This window comes from Trichechus manatus, unplaced genomic scaffold, assembly GCF_000243295.1.
Source record: "Trichechus manatus latirostris isolate Lorelei unplaced genomic scaffold, TriManLat1.0 scaffold00068, whole genome shotgun sequence".
Classification (NCBI taxonomy): Eukaryota; Metazoa; Chordata; class Mammalia; order Sirenia; family Trichechidae; genus Trichechus; species Trichechus manatus.
Genome location: NW_004444004.1, coordinates 4,896,441 through 4,917,570, shown reverse-complemented (window position 1 = coordinate 4,917,570; position 21,130 = coordinate 4,896,441). Strand labels below are relative to the sequence as shown.

At 40.3% G+C, this 21,130-nt stretch overlaps 1 protein-coding gene across 5 annotated transcripts in view; it reads right to left on the bottom strand.

Moving 5' to 3' along the window:
* PAK3 (p21 (RAC1) activated kinase 3) overlaps window positions 1-21,130 on the bottom strand; it is a 339,855-nt gene that overhangs the window by 45,009 nt on the left and 273,716 nt on the right. For 3 of the 5 annotated variants that reach the window (XM_004379776.2, XM_023734474.1, XM_004379773.2), the window contains exons 4-7: window positions 18,486-18,639; window positions 16,480-16,517; window positions 5,040-5,171; window positions 4,393-4,558 (exon numbers count right to left, since the gene is read on the bottom strand). In XM_004379776.2, the coding sequence (XP_004379833.1) occupies window positions 4,393-4,558; window positions 5,040-5,171; window positions 16,480-16,517; window positions 18,486-18,639 (490 nt within the window). Of the gene's footprint in view, window positions 1-4,392; window positions 4,559-5,039; window positions 5,172-16,479; window positions 16,518-18,485; window positions 18,640-19,820; window positions 19,866-21,130 lie in introns of all 5 variants that reach the window. The other 2 variants (XM_004379772.2, XM_004379774.2) reach the window with 1 other exon arrangement.

Genomic DNA, 21,130 nt, shown 5'->3' with positions numbered 1-21,130 from the left:
GCAAATAATTCTATAAATTAATATTGGCTCTACCTGAGGGTGAATTAAGAGAAAAAGTTTTGAGTGGTGAGTGTTGAGAGGGAGGGCCAAGAGAAGGAGGGGATTGTGGGACTTAAAGGAGGGAAACCAAAGACAAATTTCCTGCATTTACGATTTTGCTGACAGTCAGCGCCTTTCGAAAAATTTCACTAAAATATAGGGTTTTCTTCATTTTCCAACAGATCCAGACAGACCACAATGAACAAGCCAGACCCAGGCTATCTGTCTGTATAAAAACTGAAAGATGATCTGTTCATTCCAGCCATTAATGATCCCTGGGTCTGGCCCCCACAATCAGTATCTGCATGGAAGATGACTAGCTGGCAGCTCTGTGGTCTGGGCTGCCCACCTCATTGTAATCAGATCTCTGAGACAGAAGATGAGGATGATTTAGTAGAGGCCACCACCTCCTCTTCCCTACGCTTGTGGTGTCCAGTATGGTGTGTTCTGTGGATACCTCTCTACCTCCCTGTCTGCCTTCCCCTTCTCCTTTACAGCTCAGCACAAGCTACTCCCTCCTTCTCCAAGTTCCAATGGGGCACTTAATGCCAAGGTCCTTCTGACTTCTGTACAGGGACCGTACATCTGGAATTATTCTTGGTTTCAAACATTCTTGTCCCACTGTAAGACCCTGTGTCCCCATTTTTTTTGGACTAAAAATATGATCATTCTCCTTATTTTATAAAAATAACATAGTAATAATCTTATACTACTATTGTGTTAGATGTCTTATTTACTTTAACCCATTTAAAAAACAAATGAACAAACCCTTTGTCATCTAGCCAATTCTGACTCATAGCAACCCTGTAAGACAGAGTAGAACTGCTCCGTAGGATTTCCAAGGAGCAGCTGGTAGATACGAACTGCCCAGCTTTTTGGTTAGCAGCCGAGCTCTTAACCACTGTGCCACCAGAGCCCTTTAACTCATTTAGGCCTCACAAAACCCTATTTATTTATATAGGTATTATTATCTCCATTTTTCAGAGAAAGAAACTGAAGTTCAGAGAAGTTAAGTGATTTGCCTAAGGATGCTAAGCTAGTCTGGATCTGATTCAGACTCAAGACTCTGTTATAACTCAGACTCAGTTATAACTCATTTCAAAGTTTGCCCCATTCTATTATCTTATTAAAGCTTAATAATCATGTAATAAAATAATAACTACCATTTACTAAGCACCTACTATGTGCCAGGTATTGTTGCTGAGGTTTTTATATGAATTATTCTCATTTAATTCTCATAACACGATGAGATTGGTACTATTATTATCCCCATTTTCTATACGAGGACAAGGAAGCCCAGAAAAGTTAAGTAATTTGCCCAAGGTTGACATGCTAGTAGCAATGGGCCTGTGATTTGAATCTGGGTCTTTCTGACTCTAGTACCTATACTTTTAGCCACAGGTTGGGATCCCTAAAAGCCATCCTATAGACAGATTTTCTCTCTGTTTGTCAGATAAGAAATTAAAGTTCAGAGGGGTTAAGTAACTTGCCTAAGGTTGCACAGCAAGTAAGTGGCAGACAGAGGGTGATGGTGGAGCAGGAGCAGGAAAGACTGACTTTCCTGGCTTTGCAGTACGTATATCTCAGCATGGTCCCTGCTACATGAGAAACTCTCTCCCATTTCTGTGCAGGTTCTGCCTACCAGGATCTGTAAGTACAAGGTAAAGCTCGCAGTCATAGGTTGCCAAATGGCTAGAGGGAAAATGATCCTCTCTAGACCCAAATATAAAGTCCAATAGAGGGGGAAAAAACCCTACCTAATTCTTAATTAAACAGATATTAAGATGGATTTCCCCTCTTCGTCATGTTGCTCAGTACAGAGCAGAAAAAAACAACAAATCATAAAGGACATGGTTCCAGCACCATTATAATTTGCAAACCAAGCAAGATTTTTGCCCAAGGAAATAATGCTTGTTTCTCTGCCAGCAAAGTAAAGAAAGCTATAAATTCATTTATATTATAAGTGTATTGAGATTTGAAACAGATACCAAAATAAAAGTCACTTTTCCTAAAGTGAGACTGTTAGATTTTTAAAATCAAATATAATCTCACAGGTCATGTCTGCATGTACAAAATAAATGGCAAAATGAAGGCAACTGTCTGAATAATTCAATTTAAATTATTCAGGAAACTCTTTCACTTCTTTCTTTTTATTCAAATAGATAATTGGGAAGTGCAGAAGCAAAGTGGGTAATGAAAGTAGTGTAAATTTCTAAGTAAACAGGGCTCGGCTCAAATCCTGGCTCTGCCACTTATGAGCTTGGTGAGTTGGTCCCTCAACCACACTCATCTTTAAAATGTACTGCAAGGGATTGTTGTGAAAATTTAACTTAATTATGTATGTGAAGTGGGCTTTTAGGTGGGCCAGCACAGAAGGTGCTCAATAGGACCTATTACTGCTGTTATTAAGAAGCCCTGGGTGGCAAAACAGTTAAGTGTTGGGCTGCCAAATGAAAGGCTGGCAGTTCGAACCTACTCAGTGGCTCCGATGGAGAAAGATGTGGCAGTCTGCTTATGTAAAGACTAAAGCCAAGAAAGACCTACCGGGCAGTTTTTTTCTGTCACATGGGGTCGCTGTGAGTCGAAATAAACTCTACGGCATCCAACAACAGCTGTTATTACAGTAAATAGCTGATATTAGCTCTAGAGGCATATTTAATCATGTATAGTTAAGTTAGTTCAACGTCCAGCAATTCCAGTTCTGAGTGCTCAGTGCCAGCGGCTCCCCAAACCTTTGCCTTTCCAAATATCTCTAGCTCAGCACTATTGATATTTGGGGCTGGTTAATTCTTTGTTGGGGGTGGGGGCACTGCAGAGAGGAGGGGGGAAATTGTTCTGAGTATTGTAGGATGTTTAGTAGCAACCCTGGCTTCTATCCACTAGATGACAGTAGCAACCTCTGAGTCATGACTATAAGGAAAGTCTCCAGACATTGCCAAATGTCCCCTTGGAGGCAAAATCACCCTACCACCACACCTCTGCAAAGCCTTTCTGTTATCTGCAGCCTGAACTGCACTCTTCCTTTTTGAAGGTTTTTTAGATAGAAATTTGCATGAAACAAGATTGTCTTCTATTCTCTAATCGTATCACAATATGAAATATTATCATCCAAATAAAATAAAAGTTTGTTGATGGCAGGAACTTGTCATTCTATTGTTTCCTCCAAAATGTCTTGCATAGAACAGACAAATAAGAACTCAGTAAACATGTACCCGTTTATTCAGTTTTTTTCTTTTCATTCATTCACTCACTCAGCAAGTACTTGTTAGGTGCCTATTGTATGCCAGGCACTTTACTAGGAGCTGGACAAACAGAAGAAAAGACAGTCCCTACCCTTGAGGAGTTCAGAGTCTAGTGAAGGAGACAGATTAGTAACGATTTGCTAAGATAAAGGGAGCAAAGAAGAGGGGTCCTTAACTCAGACTAGGAGAGACAAAGAAGGCTTTCTTGAGGGACAACTCTTGAGCTGAGTTTAAAAGCATGAGTATGAGTCAGATTGGGGGCACTGATTGCCGATAACCAGCATTTTGTTAGATGCCTTTGTAGTATAAGTTTATTGAATATGCATCTTATAAGCAGAAAATGTTTTTTTTTTGTTTTTTTTTTTTTTAAATCTCCTGGACCCAGAATGGTAATTGGAAGGGGAGTATTTTGTAAAACTGGAGCAATGAGTGTGTATGCACAAGATGTATTCACTCATGATACTATAGTAAGGAGTCTACTAGCATTTACTGGCCATGCCACCCTTGCCACATAGAAATCCTCCTACATGAAGGGAAAAATCTGTATTGTTTGTGGCTACCAGTTTGATGGCCTGTGTTGGGCTTTGAGGTTGACTTATCTATTATGATTGATCAGTTGGGGGGGTCCTTGGGGCACGATTATAGGATATTTCAACATACCATTTTATTCTTTTTAGGGGGTATGGTGGTACAGTAGTTAAGAGCTATGGCTGCTAACCAAAAGGTCGACAGTTCAAATCCACCACCAGCAGCTCCTTGGAAACCCTATGGGACAGTTCTACTCTGTCCTATAGGGTCGCTATGAATAAGAATCGACTCGACGGCAATGAGTTTTTTTTTTTTAATCTTTAAATAAAACTTACTACTTAATTCATTTTATCAATTATTCACATAAATTGATTTTTCAAGTGAAGATATTTAGTTTCTGTTAAATTAGGAGTATGACAGAGGGAGCAATCTGGCATACACAGTGAGTCCCAAACATTTCATCTCAGAAAGCCTAGAAGTTCATACATGTAGGTTCAAACTTCTAAAGGGTCAATTTCCATTCTAAAGGGTTTACAATACATCCTCCCATGAAGAAAGTAATGATGGCAAACAAAACACTCACTTAGCTTCTCTAGGATCTCCTCATCTGTCATCTTGGATTTTTTCCTTTGTCGATCTGTGTTCCTGTACAAAGTACTGGAATTGGCGTTCTCAGCGGAAGGTGGTGTGACCTCTTTATTTGGTGCTGCTGGTGAAGCAATGGATTCAACTACGGAACGAGTGTAGATCTAAAAGACAGAAAAAAGTTCTACAATTAAGAGAGCAGGCCAGGGACAGAGTATGGAGTCAAGGCTCTGTTATATCAATGTGTTTTTAAAGAAGAGTGGTTTTCTACTAAAAAAAAGAACTCTAAATTGCTTCAAGTACACTGCCCTTGAAAGATCTTGATAGCTCGTCTTTTGGGATCCCCATATATGCTGTGCTAATTCTGGCCTTCGTGCCTCTGCTTCTGCAGTTCTTCCTACCTGGTTCACATGAATTTGCTTCCCTGTCTTGACTTCTGCAGCAGTTTTATAATTTCAAGTTTATTTATATATTGTTTGGTATTATTCTCTAATTGTTTCATGTGCTAATCTCATATCCTCAAACAGAAGCCTCCAAACAAGGGTGGTATCATATACTCTATTTCTGGGAAAATAGTAGATGCTCAATAGTTACTAGTTGATGGGCATTTTTAGAATCAGTAGGAAATAGTCACTTGTGACTTACTGATTTTGTATGTTCTGGTCTCGGTGCAATAACTGGTGGAGGTTCATTGTCATCTTCTTCTTCTTCCTCTTCTTCATCTTCTTCTTCAGACACGGGAGGAGCCAAAGGAGGCTCTGATGCTGTTTTTGTACTCTTATGACAAAAACAAAGTTTAAAGACCGGGTATTAACTCCTCATGGCTTTTCCTCAGACACAAGACAAAGGAAATGATTTATTTAAGCATGTAGGGATAGGAGGGCATTGCATCTTTTGCAAATGAGCAGAACCATCTGCAGTTTAGAGGTCAAGACCTGCCCACATCCAAAGATAAATTCAAGTCAGGGCTTAAAGCAGCATGAAGTTAAAAAAAAAAAAAAGTTCTTTTTATTGTCTACTGAGCTCAAAAATAGTCAGTTATTCACTTAAAATTAATATTTTAAAGTTCAATGTTTTGGAAATAAAAAAATATAATTAAAATATCAAATTCATTGCTGTTAAAACCTTGAATCTATACTGGGAAGATTGTCAATTTTTTGATTAACAGTTTGTCAATTTGCAAAGGGTTACTTTCCGCCTAAGGACCAGAATGTGCATAGAGATACGGTATTTATATAGTTCTACGAATACTCACTGAGTATAAGCAAGCACAAAATGGTTCCTCGCTGCTTAACCCAGTTGCTGGTGGGTCGATTCCAACTCATGGAGACCCTATGTGTGTCAGAGTAAAACTGTGCTCCACAGGGTTTTCAATGACTAACTTTTCAGAAGTAGATCACCAGGACTTTCTTCTGAGACGCCTCTGAGCAGACTCAAACCGCCAACCTTTTGGTTAGCAGCCAAGCGTGTTAACCATTTGCACTACCCAGGGACTCCCTTTCCTGCTTAGCTTTCTGGAAAGAATCACTCAGAGAGTAATAGACATGAGGACCTAAGGCATACTCAATTATACCTAGCCATAAATTAAATGAGTTACTTGTAGTCAAATAATTTCAAAATCAATGTTTTAAAAATTGCTTCAGAACATTTACAGCAAAAATATATTTAAATTGGCGGGGGGGGGGTATGGAGCACTTTACTGTGTTTGATACAATGCATCATGTGGCCTCAACAAGTGAAGATGTGTGAGCCTTTGAGGATCTAACAATGGCCCTGGTGGCAAATGCAATGCCCCAAGGTCTCGGCTTCTTGGCCCATCCCTTAGACTCGTATAACAGCCAACCAGCACCTAATACACAAGGGGTAACACTGCAATGCACATCTCAGTTCATGATATATCACTAGCTAAGATCCACCTGCAAAATTTCAGATTGTTTCTTTTTTTAAAAATTGTGATAAAATATATATTCAAAAAATTGCTGTTTCAACCAGTCTTGACTGTATAGTTCAAAAGACATTCATCACATTCACCATGCTATACAACCATCGCCAATATCCACTTCCCAAAAAAAAAAAGATCATCAGAAAACAAAAAATCCAGTACCTCTTAAGCAATACTCCCTATTCCCCTCTCCCTCTAGTCCCTGGTAACCACTGATAAACTTTTGTTCCTATGTATTTCCTGTACTAGATATTTCATATAAGTTGAATCATACAGTATTTATTCTTTTGAGTTCATGACTGTTCCTGAACACTCATTACTATCCTCACTATTCTAATTTCAAATGGTCAACACTTCCCATTTCCAAGGATGGACTAAGGGGACTATTAGAAAACCTGAAGATTTCTGCCCTCTAAAAGTTTGGGGGGAATGCGAGGGATGATATATGCTTCTGTTTACCTGGAACCAAACACCATCCTGCCATGTTGGTTGGTTAGAAAGAATGTATGGCCTTCAGTGGACGGTATGTTTTAGATTATGGTTGGGCCAGGGAGCATTAACTCACCAGCAATACACTTGGAAACACTTGTCCTTGGTACTGAGAACCAAAATTTAACATAGTTTCCTGCCCCTGTGTAAACAATGCTGGGACCAGGAAGACTTTTTTACCCCTGTGTTAAATAATACTGGGACTGGGCATACTTTCTTTTCTCTGTGTTAAATAATACCAGGACTGAGCATATGTTTCTGTCCCTATATTAAACAATTCTGAAAACAAACAAAAATAACTTGGCTACTTGCTTTAGGAAATACTTGCTCCTGGGAGACTGTGGATCAACTAAAAAGTTTACTTATTAAGACTTACATTTGCTCATCAAGACTTGCTTTAGGATGTTCACCTTGCGGTATTCACCAACCCAAAGCTATTTTATCATAAACATTGCACAATCCTAACCAGTTCCTTGCCTTGCAAGACCTGCTTTAATATCACACAGTCCAAGCCCTGTTGTTGTGTGCCATGGAGTTGACACCTACTCATAGCTACTCTATAAGACAGAGTAGGACTGCCCCGTAGGGTTTCCCAGGTTGCAACCTTTATGGGAAGAGCCGTGGTGGCACAGTGGTTAAAGTGTTCGGTTGCTAACTGAAAGGTCGGTTCAAATACACCAGCTGCTCTGTGAGGGAAAGATGTGGCAGTCTACTTCCTTAAAGATTACAAACTTGGAAACCCTATGGGGCAGTTCTACTCTGTCCTACACAGTGCTATGAGTCAGAATCAACCTGACAGTAGTGAGTAATCTTTATGGGAGCAGATAGCCAGGTCTTTTCTTCCACGGAGTGGCTGGTGGGTTCGAACCTCCCACCTTTCAGTTAGCAGATGAGTGCTTAACCACTGCGTCACCAGGGCTCCTTGTCTAGGCCCTAAAACCCTATAAATATTTTCCCCTGATGCCCCCCCTTATAAGACACTGCTAAGACTCTGTTAAAGCACTGCTCTTTCCTGCTGCTGTAAGTTTAATAAACTTGGCTCTGCTTGACCGACAGGTTTCTCTGGTGGTCTTCTAGGGAGTTGATAGAAAATGTTGCCACAACCCTCTTTCCAGGCTGAGGATTTTTTAATATTTCTAACCTTGTAAAAATACAGATAGATGGTGAGCAAGGAATATTTTTTTTTCTTATCAATATTAGATTGTTTTTGATATTCTTATTATGCCACACACTTGGGCAGGGGAGGTAGTTCTTAAGCTGACTTGGGTCCTGGGTTCCTTTAAGAATCTAAATGATTTGACCTTCCTCCCCAGAAAAAATACAGATAGACATATGCTTTTACATATAACATCAAGGGTTAACGGACCTTATGAAGCCTATCCATGGACTCCAAGTTATGAACCCTGCTCTAGAGACTATACCAGCTAAGGGAACTACCCCTAGGAGACTGTCTTAGTCATCTAGGGCTACTCTAACAGCAACACCACAAGTGGATGGCTTTCACAAAGAGAAGTTTATTTTCTCACAGTCTAGTAGGCTAGAAGTCCAAATTCAGGGCGTTAGCTCCAGGGAAAGGCTTTCTCTCTCTGTCGGCTCTAGAGGAAGGTCCTCGTCATCATCAGTCTTCCCCCAGACTAGGAGCTTCTCTGCGCAGGAACCTCAGGTCCAAAGGATGCGCTCTGCTCCCAGTGCTTCTTTCTTGGTGGTATCAGGTCCCCAACTCTCTGCTTGCTTTTCTTTCCCTTTTATCTCTTGAGAGATAAAAGGTGGTACAGGGTACACCCCAGGGAAACGCCCTTTACTTTGGATCAAGGATATGACCAGGGTAAGGGTGGTGTTAAAATCCCACCCTAATCCTCTTTAACATAAAATTACAATCACAAAATGGAGGACAACCACACATTTCTGGGAATTGTGGCCCAGCCAAATTGATATACACATTTTTGGGGGGACATAATTCAAACCATGACAGAGACCCTCCTTTCTTTGAGCTTAATTTTGAACGGTCAAGGAATTACAAGTGCTGACTTAGGAAACTTCAGATGAGATAACTCAAAGTGCGGTCTTTGGGCCACTTTCGGTACTTGTTAGAAATGCAAATTTCAGGGTTTCATCCCACACCTACTCTGGGAGTGAAGCCCTGGAATATGCATTTTAACAGACCCCACCCCCAGGCAATTCTGATGCATACTGAAGTAAATGATCCACCAATGTAGATGAACAAGAAATATCAGTACAGGACACAATACTGGGGAAGACAGCACAACTTGTACAAGGAAAGGTCATGGAAGCTCCATAGACACATCCAAACTCCCTGAGGGACCAAATTGCTGGGTGGAGGGCTGTGGGGACCCTGGTCTCGGGGAACATCTAGCTCAATTGGCATAACATAGTTTATAAAGAAAATGTTCTACGTTCTACCTTGGCGAGTAGCATCTGGAGTCTTAAAAGCCTGTAAGTGGTCATCTAAGATACTCCACTGGTCTCACAGCTTCAAGAGCAAGGGAAAATGAAGAAAACAAAATATAAGGGAAAGATTGGTCCAAAGGACTAATGGACCACAACTACCACGGCCATACCAGATTGAATCCAGTCTAACTAGATGGTGTCTAGCTACCACCGACTGCTCTGACAGAGATCACAACAGAGGGTCCTGGACAGAGATGGAGAAAAATGTAGAACAAAATTCTAACTCACAAAAAAAGACCAGAGTTACTGGCCTGACAGAAAAGGGAGAAACCCTGAGGGTATGGCCCCTGGCCACCCTTTTAGCTCAGTAATGACATCACTCCTGAGGTTCAGCCTTTAGCCAAAGATTAGACAGCCCCATAAAACAAAATAAGACTAATGGGGCACAACAGTCCAGGGACAAGAACTAAAAGGTAGGAGGGGACAGGAAAGCTGGTAATAGGGAACCCAAGGTTGAAAAGGGACAGTGTTGACATGTCGTGGGGTTGGTTAACCATTGTCATAAAACAATATGTGCACTGTTTAATGAGAAATTATTTGTTTTGTAAACCTTCATCTAAAGAACAATAAAAAAAAATTAAAAGAAATATCAGTACTGCAAATCAAAAGTACAATCTGTCAACTCTACACACAGGCTCTCTAGACACAAATCATGTCATATTCATATTATTGCTGTTACATTCCACTTGGAATACTAGGTCAGGATTCTAAATATATTATTTCATCCTTAACAGTACAATATGAAATTTAAAAATTAGCTTCAAATTGAAGCGTAGGTCCCTGAACAATATTTGGAATTTAATACACGAATATCAAAGAAGCTACCATGTGTGAACAGTAAAGCAGATGTCATATGACTATGGGAGGTATCTCTGAATTAAAAAGGAATTATATAGCCATTAGTTTAAAACTTTAGTGAATACAACATTGCTTCTATTTTAATTCCCACCCAGGCTACTAGAGGATGCCAAAGCTTGTGATCAGTTCAGGCTATGCCTACAAGGAGTAGTCAATCACATTAGATCAGATCCTATAGGATAACCAGGTCTACTGGGAGTGTTCCTAAAGCAAACAAAAAATAAGCAGTGTGAAGTGCAACCTCCCCCTGAAATGATAAGGAGGCTACAAGGTGCAGTTCCCCATTCCTAAGTTACTGAGTCCCACTGAAATGACCCAAGTTGAATTTAAGGGTCCAATTCTTCATTCAGTCACTAGAAACATAGCCTTAGTCAAGCAGTTTGACCAATTATCTCCACCTGGAAGTCCTGCCGGCCCCTGAAACTTAAAATAATCACTAGAGAACCCTGTATCTTCCCTCAGAAATTTGCTCCTCTTGGAAAATGACATCCCCATCTTTTTGGCCACCCAATCATTCTAAGCTTGCAAACATTTTAAGCTCAGCCTTTCCTCCAGCATCTGATCAATACCTAAACATCTCTGAAATTTGAACCTAATCTCCATTCCTACTGCCACTACCTCACTTCAGGCCCTCATTACCTCTGGCCTGGACACTTGCAATATTCCTCACCGGTCTCTCTTCCTCCAGTCTCACCCTCTGCCCTTAGTTCATCCTGGACATTTGCTGTTAGACTGCTCTTCTCAAAGCAAAAGCTTTGATCATCTAACTCTCCTGCTCCAAAAAACTTCAAGGGCTTCCCACTGCATTCTGATAAATCCAAATAGTATTTAGAATACTATTTACGGCCTCTGGGGAAACCCTGGTGGACTTGTGCTTAACTGCTACAGCTGCTAACCAAAAGGTTGGCAGTTCGAATCCGCCAGGTGCTCCTTGGAAATTCTATGGGGCAGTTCTACTCTATACTATAGGGTCACTATGAGTCAGAATCAACTCGACGGCAATGGGTTTGGTTTTGTTTTTTAAATGGAGCCCTAGTGGTGAAGTGATTAAGAGCTACAGCTGCTAACCTAAAGGTCAGCAGTTGGAATCTACCAGCCGCCCCTTGGAAACCCTATGGGGCAGTTCTACTCTGTCCTATAGGGTTGCTATAGGGTTGCTATAAGTCAGGATAGACTCGATAGGGACGGGTTTGGTTTAGTTTTTTGTTACGATTTGATTAAGGAGCCCTGGTGATGCAGTGGTTAAAATGCTCCACCGCTAGCCGGAAGGTCAGAGGTTTGAACCCCGCAGCTGCTCCAAGGCAGAAGGATGTGGCAGTATGCTTCAGTAAAGATTAAAAAAAAAAAAAACATTGCCAGGGAGTCCATTCTGATCTGTACAACCTTGGAAATCCTATGGGGCAGGATCTACTCTGTCCTATAGGGCTGCTATGAGTTAGAATTGACGGGAATGGGATATTTGGTTTATGATTTGACTCAGGAGCCCTGATGGCACAGTGGTTAAGCACTTGGCTGCTAATTGAAAGGTCTACGGTTCAAACCCACCAACCACTCCATGGGAGAAAGATGTGGCAGTATTTGGAAACCCTATGGGGGCAGTTACAGTGGTAGAAATCTTGCCTTCCGTGCAGGAGACCTGGGTTTGATTCCCAGCCATTGCATCTCATGTGCAGCCACCACATATGTCAGTGAAAGCTTACATGATGTTGAACAGGTTTCAGTGAGTTTCCAGACTAAGATGGACTAGGAAGAAAGGCCTGGTAATCTACTTGTGAAAATCAGCCAGTGAAAATCCTATAGATCACAATGGTCTGATACATAACCAATCATGGGGATGGCACAGGACTGGTAGTGTTTCATTCTGTTGTGCATGGTGTTACTATGAGTCGGGTACTGACTCAACGGCAGCTAACAACAATAACATGATTAGGTTCTAACATAACTTCCAAGGCTTAATGTTTATGATTCCCTTTCTTGCATCTTAGCCTTCATTCAAATCCATACCTCTTGTTACCTTGCTCTCCTTACCAATGTGCCTTTTCTCACGTTTTTCTTTCTACTTAGAATGCCCTTCCCCCATCTTCACAGATCCATATCTCTTCTGACTTTCAAGATCTAGTTCACATGCCACATTTTATATGAAGCATTCAATAGTCCAACATTCAACAAATATGTACCAAGTGCCTATTTTATACCAGGCATTGAGCTTAAGCCCTTGGAGACAAGGCCCTGCTTGCCTTTCCCTCCCCAGCAAAAAGCAATCTCTTCTTTCTGAATTCTCAAAGCAATGGGCATATTTGGAGACCATCTCAAGAATAGATTTGACAAATTGAACACTAATAACCAAAGACCAGGTGAGCTGTGGAATGACATCAAGGACATCATACATGAAGAAAGCAAGATGTCATTAAAAAGACAGGAAAGAAAGAAAAGACCAAAATGGATGTCAGAAGAGACTCTGAAACTTGGTCCTGAATGTCAAGTAGCTAAAGCAAAAGGAAGAAATGATGAAGTAAAAAAGCTGAACAGAAGATTTCCAAGGGCAGCTCAAGAAGAAAAAGCATTATAATGACATGTGCAAAGACCTGGAGTTAGAAAACCAAAAGGGAAGAACATTCAACCATTTCAGGAATTTGATCATTCAACCATTTCAGCACATGATCAGGAATCGATGGTACTGAAGGAAGAGGTCCCAGCTGCACAGAAGGCATTGGCGAAAAACGAGGTTCCAGGAATTGACAGAATACCAACTGAGACGTTTCAACAAACAGATGCAGCAGTGGAGGTGCTCACTCTTCTATGCAAAGAACTTGGAAGACAGCTACCTGGGTAACCGACCGGAAGAGATCCACATTTATGCCTATTCCAAAGAAAGCTGATCCAATCGAATGCGGAGATTACTGAACAATATCATTAATATTACACACAAGTAAAATTTTGCTGAAGATCATTCAAAAGCGGCTGCAGCAGTACATCAACAGGGAAGTGCCAGAAACTCAAGCCGGATTCAGAAGAGGATGTGGAATGAGGAATATCATTGCTGATGTTGAATGGATGTTGGCTGAAAGCAGAGAATACCAGAAAGATGTTTACCTGTGTATTATTGACTATGCAAAGGCATTGGATTGTGTGGATCATAACAAATTATGGATAACACTGTGAAGAATAGGAATTCTAGAACACTTAATTGTGCTCATGCAGAACATCGTACACAGACCAAGTATCAGTAGTTTCAACTGAACAAGGGGATACCGCATGGTTTAAAGTCAAGAAAGGTGTGCGTCAGGGTTGTATCCTTTCACCGTACTTATTCAATCTGTATCCTCAGTACATAATCCCATAAGCTGGACTATATGAAGAAGAACGGGGTATCAGGATTGGAGGAAGACTCATTAGCAACCAGCATTATGCAGATAACACAACCTTGCTTGCTGAAAGTGAAGAAGACTTGAAGCATTTATTGATGAAGATCAAAGAAAACAGCCTTCAGTATGGATTGCACCTCAACATAAAGAAAACAAAAATCCTCACAACTGGACCAATAAGCAACATCATGATAAATGGAGAAAAGACTGAAGTTGTCAAGAATTTCATTTTACTTTGATCCACAATCAATACCCATGGAAGCAGCAGTCAAGAAATCAAATGACGCATTGCATTGGGTAAATCTGCTACAAAAGACCTTCTTAAAGTGTTAAAAAGCAAAGATGTCACCTTGAAGACTAAGGTGCGCCTGATCCAAGCCATGGTGTTTTCAATCGCCTCATAGGCAAGTGAAAGCTGGACAATGAATAAGGAAGACAGAAGAAGGACTGACACATTTGAATTATGATGCTGGCAAAGAATATTGAATATACTACAAACTGCCAAAAGAACGAACAAATCTGTCTTGGAAGAAGTACAGCCAGGATGCTCCTTAGAAGCAAGGATGGTGAGACTACATCTCACATACTTTGGACATGTGATCAGAAGGGACCAGTCCCTGGAGAAGCCCATCATGCTTGAGGGTCAGCGAAAAAGAAGAAGACCTTCAACGAGATAGATTGACTTGGTGGCTGCAACAATAGGCTAGAGCATAACAACGATTGTGAGGATGGTACAGGACTGGGCAGTGTTTTGTTCAGTTGTGCATAGGGTCAGTATGAGTCAGAACCACCTCAACTGCACCTAACAACATGTTCCATATTGTACTGAGCTTCTTTATGTTCGTATCTTACCTTCTCCTACCAAACTGAAACCCAAACTTCCTTAAAGAAGGCACTTGATAAATATGTGATAAATAAGTGAATATCTAGTCTTATTGTCAAACAATGAGACCATCTTTTTTTTCTGATTTGATGGGATATTTTGTCTATTGTGTACATTTAGTTTTAATTCTATAAGCAAAATAAATAGAAGCAAGAGCTCAAAGAAAGGCCAAATTTTAGGAGATATAAACTGTTAACAAAAATAAACACAATATGCAGACCATCCTAGCAGGTTGGTGTTTAAAATAACCAACCTACCTAAAAAAAAATAATAATAACTTTTTCTTTGCCAGGATACCTAGCAGGCAATATAAAAGTATGATATTAATTAAATCAAAGGAAGTAAGGTATGTGTTGATCATGGCAGGCTGGCATTTTCTGTCTTTCCCACTTTCCTAATACCTCCCTCCATGTGTTGCTTTCAGAGTGGGCCAGGAGGCTGTCATGGCAAAGAAGGAGCTGAGGAAATGACCAGTCAGAATGGGAGAGCCACATCCTGCTCTGTTTTGGGGAATCTGAGCAAGACATAAGTAGCAGGGCCCCAAACAAGCCTCACATGTGCAGAGTGAGTTTTTTCTCTTGTTGAGATCTAAAAATAATAGTAGTAATAGCTTACATTTAATAAACACACATTATGTGTTAGGTACAATACTAAGTACATTATATACATTATCACATTTAATGTTCCCACAAGCCCTAGGAGATAGGTACTGTTATTATTCCCATTTACAGGTGAGGAAAAAGGCTCAGGGAACCTAAGTCACTTTTCCAAAGTCAAACAACTAGTAAGTGGAGGAATCAGACTAAACACCTTTGTCTAGAGCCTTCCTTCTTTACCACTAATGCTCTACTGCTGTCACCTTGGCTGCCCAGGATGACATCAGGCAGGCCAGCATTTGCCCTCTACAAAAGGAAGAATCAGCTTGGCCATCCACGACTCTTTGGATAAGTGGTTAGGTGGCTTTCGCTAATGCTAATTATTTCATCCCGAAGAAAGCCAGTGAGGCAGGAAATAATTTCCATCAGGATACAAAAATTAAATCACAGAAAGGGGAACCTTGCGTAAGATCATCTTCTGTTTAATGTATATGGATATTCTTCCAAATACTACAGCCCTTCCAAGGACTTTGAACTAGTTTACTTATGTTCTAGTAACTTCCCTGCTAAAACTAGCTGTGTGACTTTTGGCAAAGTCACTTCCCCCTCTATGCCTCAGTTTGTTGGAACAGGTGACACTAAAAGGAGACAGTATAGTGGTGTGACTTGGGACATGTTATTTCATCTCTCTAAATCTCAGTTTTCTCATCTGTAAATTGGGGACAATAGTAAGACTTAGCTCATTGAATTGTAGGAAAGATTGAGTGAATTAATGCATGTAAGGTATTAGCCCTTTGCCTGGAACATTGTAAAAAGTGTTCAGTAAAGAGAAGTGCCTATTATTATGGTTATTATGATCAAGATTCTATGTGTAAGAGAAGCAAAAATATTTCCATGTACACATAGACTTGTACATGATGCTCATAGAAGCTTTATTCATAAAAGTCACAAAACTGGAAAGATCACCTAAAACACAATAAAATAAAATAAAATAAAATAGAAAGAGCCCAGATATCCTTTAAAGGGTGGATGGTTAAGGAAACTGGTACATCCATACCATGGACTCCTACTCAGCAATAAAGAGAAGCAAACTATTGATACACGTAATAATTTGGATGAATCTCCAGGAATTATGCTGAGTGAAAAAAGTCAATCCCCAAATCTGTATAGTTCCATTTACGTTAAATGGGATTAGGGCTGGGGGCGGGGGTGGGGATTGACTGTAACCAGGCATGAGAGATCTCATTAGGCTGATAGAAGTGTTCTACACCTGGATTTTGGTGACAGTAGTGTAAGTGTACAAATTTACTAAAACTCACTAAACTGTACACTTAAAAATGGGTTAATTTTTTGTATCTAAATTATACCTCGATAAAATGGTTTCTACAACATTCCATATGTAAAAACTGGATCTGGGTAAGTGTATTCTGTTGGACTCCTGTAAACACCAATCACACAAAACAGCTTTGAATTTTTCACTTACCGAAGGATGGGCTGCTATGTATCCGTGTGCACTTTTATCTGAAAAGTGAGGATAAAGAAGTCAACATTGTTCCATCAAGACTGCCTCATTTAGAGTTCATTCCAAAAAAACAACCACAGCAACAAAATTGCATGCCTTTGACCAGAAGGAAATTCTCCAGTTCAGTATTAAATAGGTATTATGATAAATGATAGTTTGTTTTTCTTAAAATAGCTCACATCATTACAAGCTCATCATATTCTCATCAAGTCATTTCACATATCTTAATGAAGGCCTCCAGTGAATCTCATCTATATGGAGGGATGTTGACATTACCTACCCCTCAATGATGTGATTCTATACATCTATATCCAGGATTTCTCTCCATTTCCCTCTCTCCCTCCCTCTCTCACCCCACCTCTTCCCCTTTGTTCCTTCCTCTCTCTCTCTCTCCCTCCTTCCCTCCCCCTCCACTCTCACCTTCTCTCCCTCCCTACCACCCTTCCTTCCTTTCACCCTCTTCTCCTCCCCCATCTCCTCCTATCCTATTAGTCTCAACACTAGGGCATTCAGAAAACAAACGGTGAGTTTCATTCAACTCAGTATAGTGCAGTAATTCAGATACTGTTAAATTCTAACATCTGTTGTCAGGATTTCCTCTTTAGAATTGACAGAGAAAACCAAAGGGTTAAACAGAAGTGGCTATTTGGAGTGAAGAACAAACTCTGAGAATCTGAAGGGTGTTAATGGTTACACTAAAATGACCTCTGGTCGCCTATGGTTCTGTGGTGAACTTAGGGCAGAGCCCTTGATCTCCTTTATTTTAAGCATTGTTCAATCTGTCACCAGGTTCTCTTAGACATTTTATTCCTGTGGAAAACTAAGTGTCATTAAAAAAACAAGCTGTCCTTGGCAGCTTTATTATGTCTTCAACTTTGAATAGCAGCAGTTAAGCAATCTTCTCATTAAAAAAAGAAACAACGTCTTTAGCATGTTGAATGGCCATATGCCCTCAAGTTTGGGCTTTGATATTTGATATAGCCAAATCGGACACCCCTACACTTCACGTTCCAAGTGTATCCTTGTGTTGCTCTTAAAGAGACTTCTAGCCTGTTTTATACTAAATCCAATGCCAAAAGGTAGATATACCTTTATAGCTGGGGCATTAATGACAGTATTCCCTTCTTTCTTTGTTGTTGCTGTTTGCCATTGAGTCAATTCTGACTCATAGTGACCCTATAGGACAGAGTACAACTGCCCCATAGAGTTTCCAAGGTTGTGATCTTTACAGAAGCAGATTGCCACATCTTTCTCTGTGAAGCGGCTGGTGGGTTTGAAACACCGATCTTTCGGTTAACAGCCAAGTGCTTAACCATTGCGCCACCAAGGCTCCTTCTTCTTTCTTTAGATGTTGAATAATAAATTGTTCTAGAGAGGCATACCGGATGATGATCTTTCTCAAAATGGAAAAGTATTTTTTAGTATATGTTTTTCAATCGCTCATCTTGCAAATTTAAACATCAAAGCTCCAAACAAAGGCCAGGTTTATACACAAGCAAATAAAGTCAAGATTTGTAGTTACATGGCTAATTTGATCACTATAGGTAGCAAGACATGGTTTCTTTATTTAGTCTGATTTTGGGGGTCTAATCAAAATAACCTGGCAATTACAAAATTTGTCCTGTGTCATCATGGTGCAAATCAATGAACCTAAGGGATAAAATAAATCTGAAGAGACCAAAGTTTGCTCTATATACCTCTTGTTTCATGAACACACCACTAAACCGTTGTGGCTGCTGATTCAAACTGACAACTCCTGCTTCACTGAACAATTTTCTTATTTGGTTCTAAACATCACTCAAGTAATATAAATCTCCTAACATCAACCTCAACTGCCAACTCATCTTTCAGTTTGCTTATGTTGAAACCATTTGGAGACGAAACTGGAACTACAGGAGTGTTTTCATCACGGGGTTCTAAGACTGGAATAACTTCTTTGCCTTTTGATACCCTAGCCTTCCTCTTACCTCCTGATGTAAAGCTCATGTATTTCTGGTTGTTAACTGTTTCTTTGGAATCATAGAATTTGAGAACATCTAGAACAGCTTGTGGGTTCTTCTTCTGTTCCAGTTTTGTTATGTTGGAGGTTTGGAGTAATCGTGCCCATTGCTCAGGAATTCCCTGTGGACAACCAAAGGGAAAGAATGGCAGCTCAGAACATTCAGCTGTGGCGTTATCACGTTCCAGTACAGTTCTTCACCAAGAAGCCCATGCTACCTGTAGGATTACACTTGGGAAACTGAAGTTACGCTCTAGATTTAAAGTTAGTAACTTAATAATGCAGTCATTCTCTTCTCTAATCAAAACACATAGGTAAAACTAGGATCCAACTTAAAAAGGGTGGGTGGGAGTATGACTGTGATAGAAAAAAAAAAGCACATGAAAATCACCTCCATATTGACTCTGCTCATCCATGAAATGATGTTTACGGCTTAGCTTATTTTTTCTGGTGACTCAGGGCAGACATAGCAAGACTTCTCTAAATTTGTGCACAGCATAGTATAGTGCCGATCAATGGATTTCATATGACTGGAATAAGACAAGCTGTTTCGGGGCAGGTTGCAATCAGAGTATCTTTTGGCATAAGAGGAAGGCCTCACCCTTGGTCAGTTTATGTTTTGTGGTAATAAAATGTAATTTTTTGGGTCTAGAGCTTTAACAGAAAGGGGGATTGGGAGGAGACAAAACTAGAAGCGTGGAGGAGCAATAACCACTGAGATGCTAAATTGTAACATTAATGCTGCTTTGGGCATTTTCCGTGCAGCTTCCCCCAGGGCATGCCCTCCTTCTCCTCTCCACCTTCCTCCCTTCCCTCCTCCCCACTTCATTCATTGGCCATATAAAACCTCGGGACTGTGAAAACCGTGCCAAAACCTTGTGAGGATCTGCAATAACCTAAAGTATTTAGAGCAGAGAGGAGGGAGTATTTGGAAATCTAACCAAGGAGAGTTGCAAAAATTACACAGAGAGTTTAATTTTTCATTGAGCATTCAGCATTCTTTCCTATATGTTCAGCCTACAGATGACCCCGTTTCGTATTTATCCAACCTCCAAGAGCAACTTGGAGAGAGAAACAGACACACTATTCCTGGAGTGCATCTAGACAGAATTTATGTGGCTTTGTCCCATGAAGTCTCGGTAAAACAATGTGTGACGTGGGCCTCCAGAGTTTGGGAATGACAACAAAAAAGTGAGATAAGCCAAGCAACAACTCTACTGCACACACATGAACCTGCTGCTGCAGTGCTATGACATCTCAAAGAAGCACTTTGATGCAAGCTTCTTTTGGGCCTGTGACGCACCTCTGGGAGCTTCCCTGGGCACATCTGTGAGCCATAGAGATCTGGCTGTAATGGACGTAAATAAAGAAAGAAAAGAAAGTTAAAACAGAATGTGGGACAACTTAGAAGGTGGGAAGGAGATGAAACCAATGGGTTTGAATGGGGGGATCCCTTCTAAATTGGGGCAATTATGAAATAGGGAGGTATTAACTAAATCAGGGGCAGGACAAGCTACAGGACGACAGATTTAAGGAAACAGAGAAAACGACAACGTTCCAAAGTTTGGATGCATAATTCCATCTTTGGCCAGATATTTCCTCCATAAATACGCAATAATAAATATTACCATTAAATGACTGGAGAAATTACTAAAAGGTAGAAACATGAATTTGGAGGGAAGAAGGATGGCATCATGGAAAGCTTCACCGATAATTTGTAAGTTGGTTTTATAACTAGGTGATCACAGGTAGCCAGTGGCCATGTGATGAACTTACAAATTTCAGTTCCCAATTCTGGTTAACCAATTCCAGTTTTACATTGGAAGTGTCTATGTAGCTAAAATTCAAAGGATGGCTATAAGGCAATGCTGAATTTAACACTTCCTCTCATTGATGTGATTCTTCTGTACTTTCTAGCTAAGTCATGGCTGGCTTAGAAAAAACTAGATTAAGGATGTTCCCACACAGCCAGACTCTATGTTTGAGTTTCGTAAACAATTTAGACCAGGGAAAGAGAAACCATTTCATTTCAAACCATACTTGAATATTTTTGTTTTAATGCTGCAGTTCCCAAGTCCCACTTCCACGAAATAAGATCAGATATAAGGTATCAATTTCGTCTAAACAAAAATATATCTCCAACGCTACAGAAACATGCTTTCACCCATCTGATTTGATTTGGGATGTAGGGCCTTGATTCCTGGCATTCGGGGTTACTCCAAGCACAATGAAACGACATTTTTACATGCATTAATCACGCATATGATGCTAAAGCCTTAAGCCAAAAATTTGAACTCAGGAGCCCATGCATGATCCCAGTTCTGATTCTAAGTGCAATTAATAGCATTTGGTTAATACTGTAATGGCCAAAGGAGTTATTAAGTGTTACAAAACCAGGTATGCATTGCACATAACCACTAGAGCAGACATCACTGGCATGATCATTACCATAGTCATTAGAATATTTGCAGTTATTATACATTCCCATGGCACTTCTAAACTTTCGTGATAAATAAATAGTCGTGTGATCACTAGACAGCGGGAAAAATATGCTGTCAATAGCAGAAGGTCCTCCAGACAACTGTACTTACCACATGGCTACGTTGCCAACAT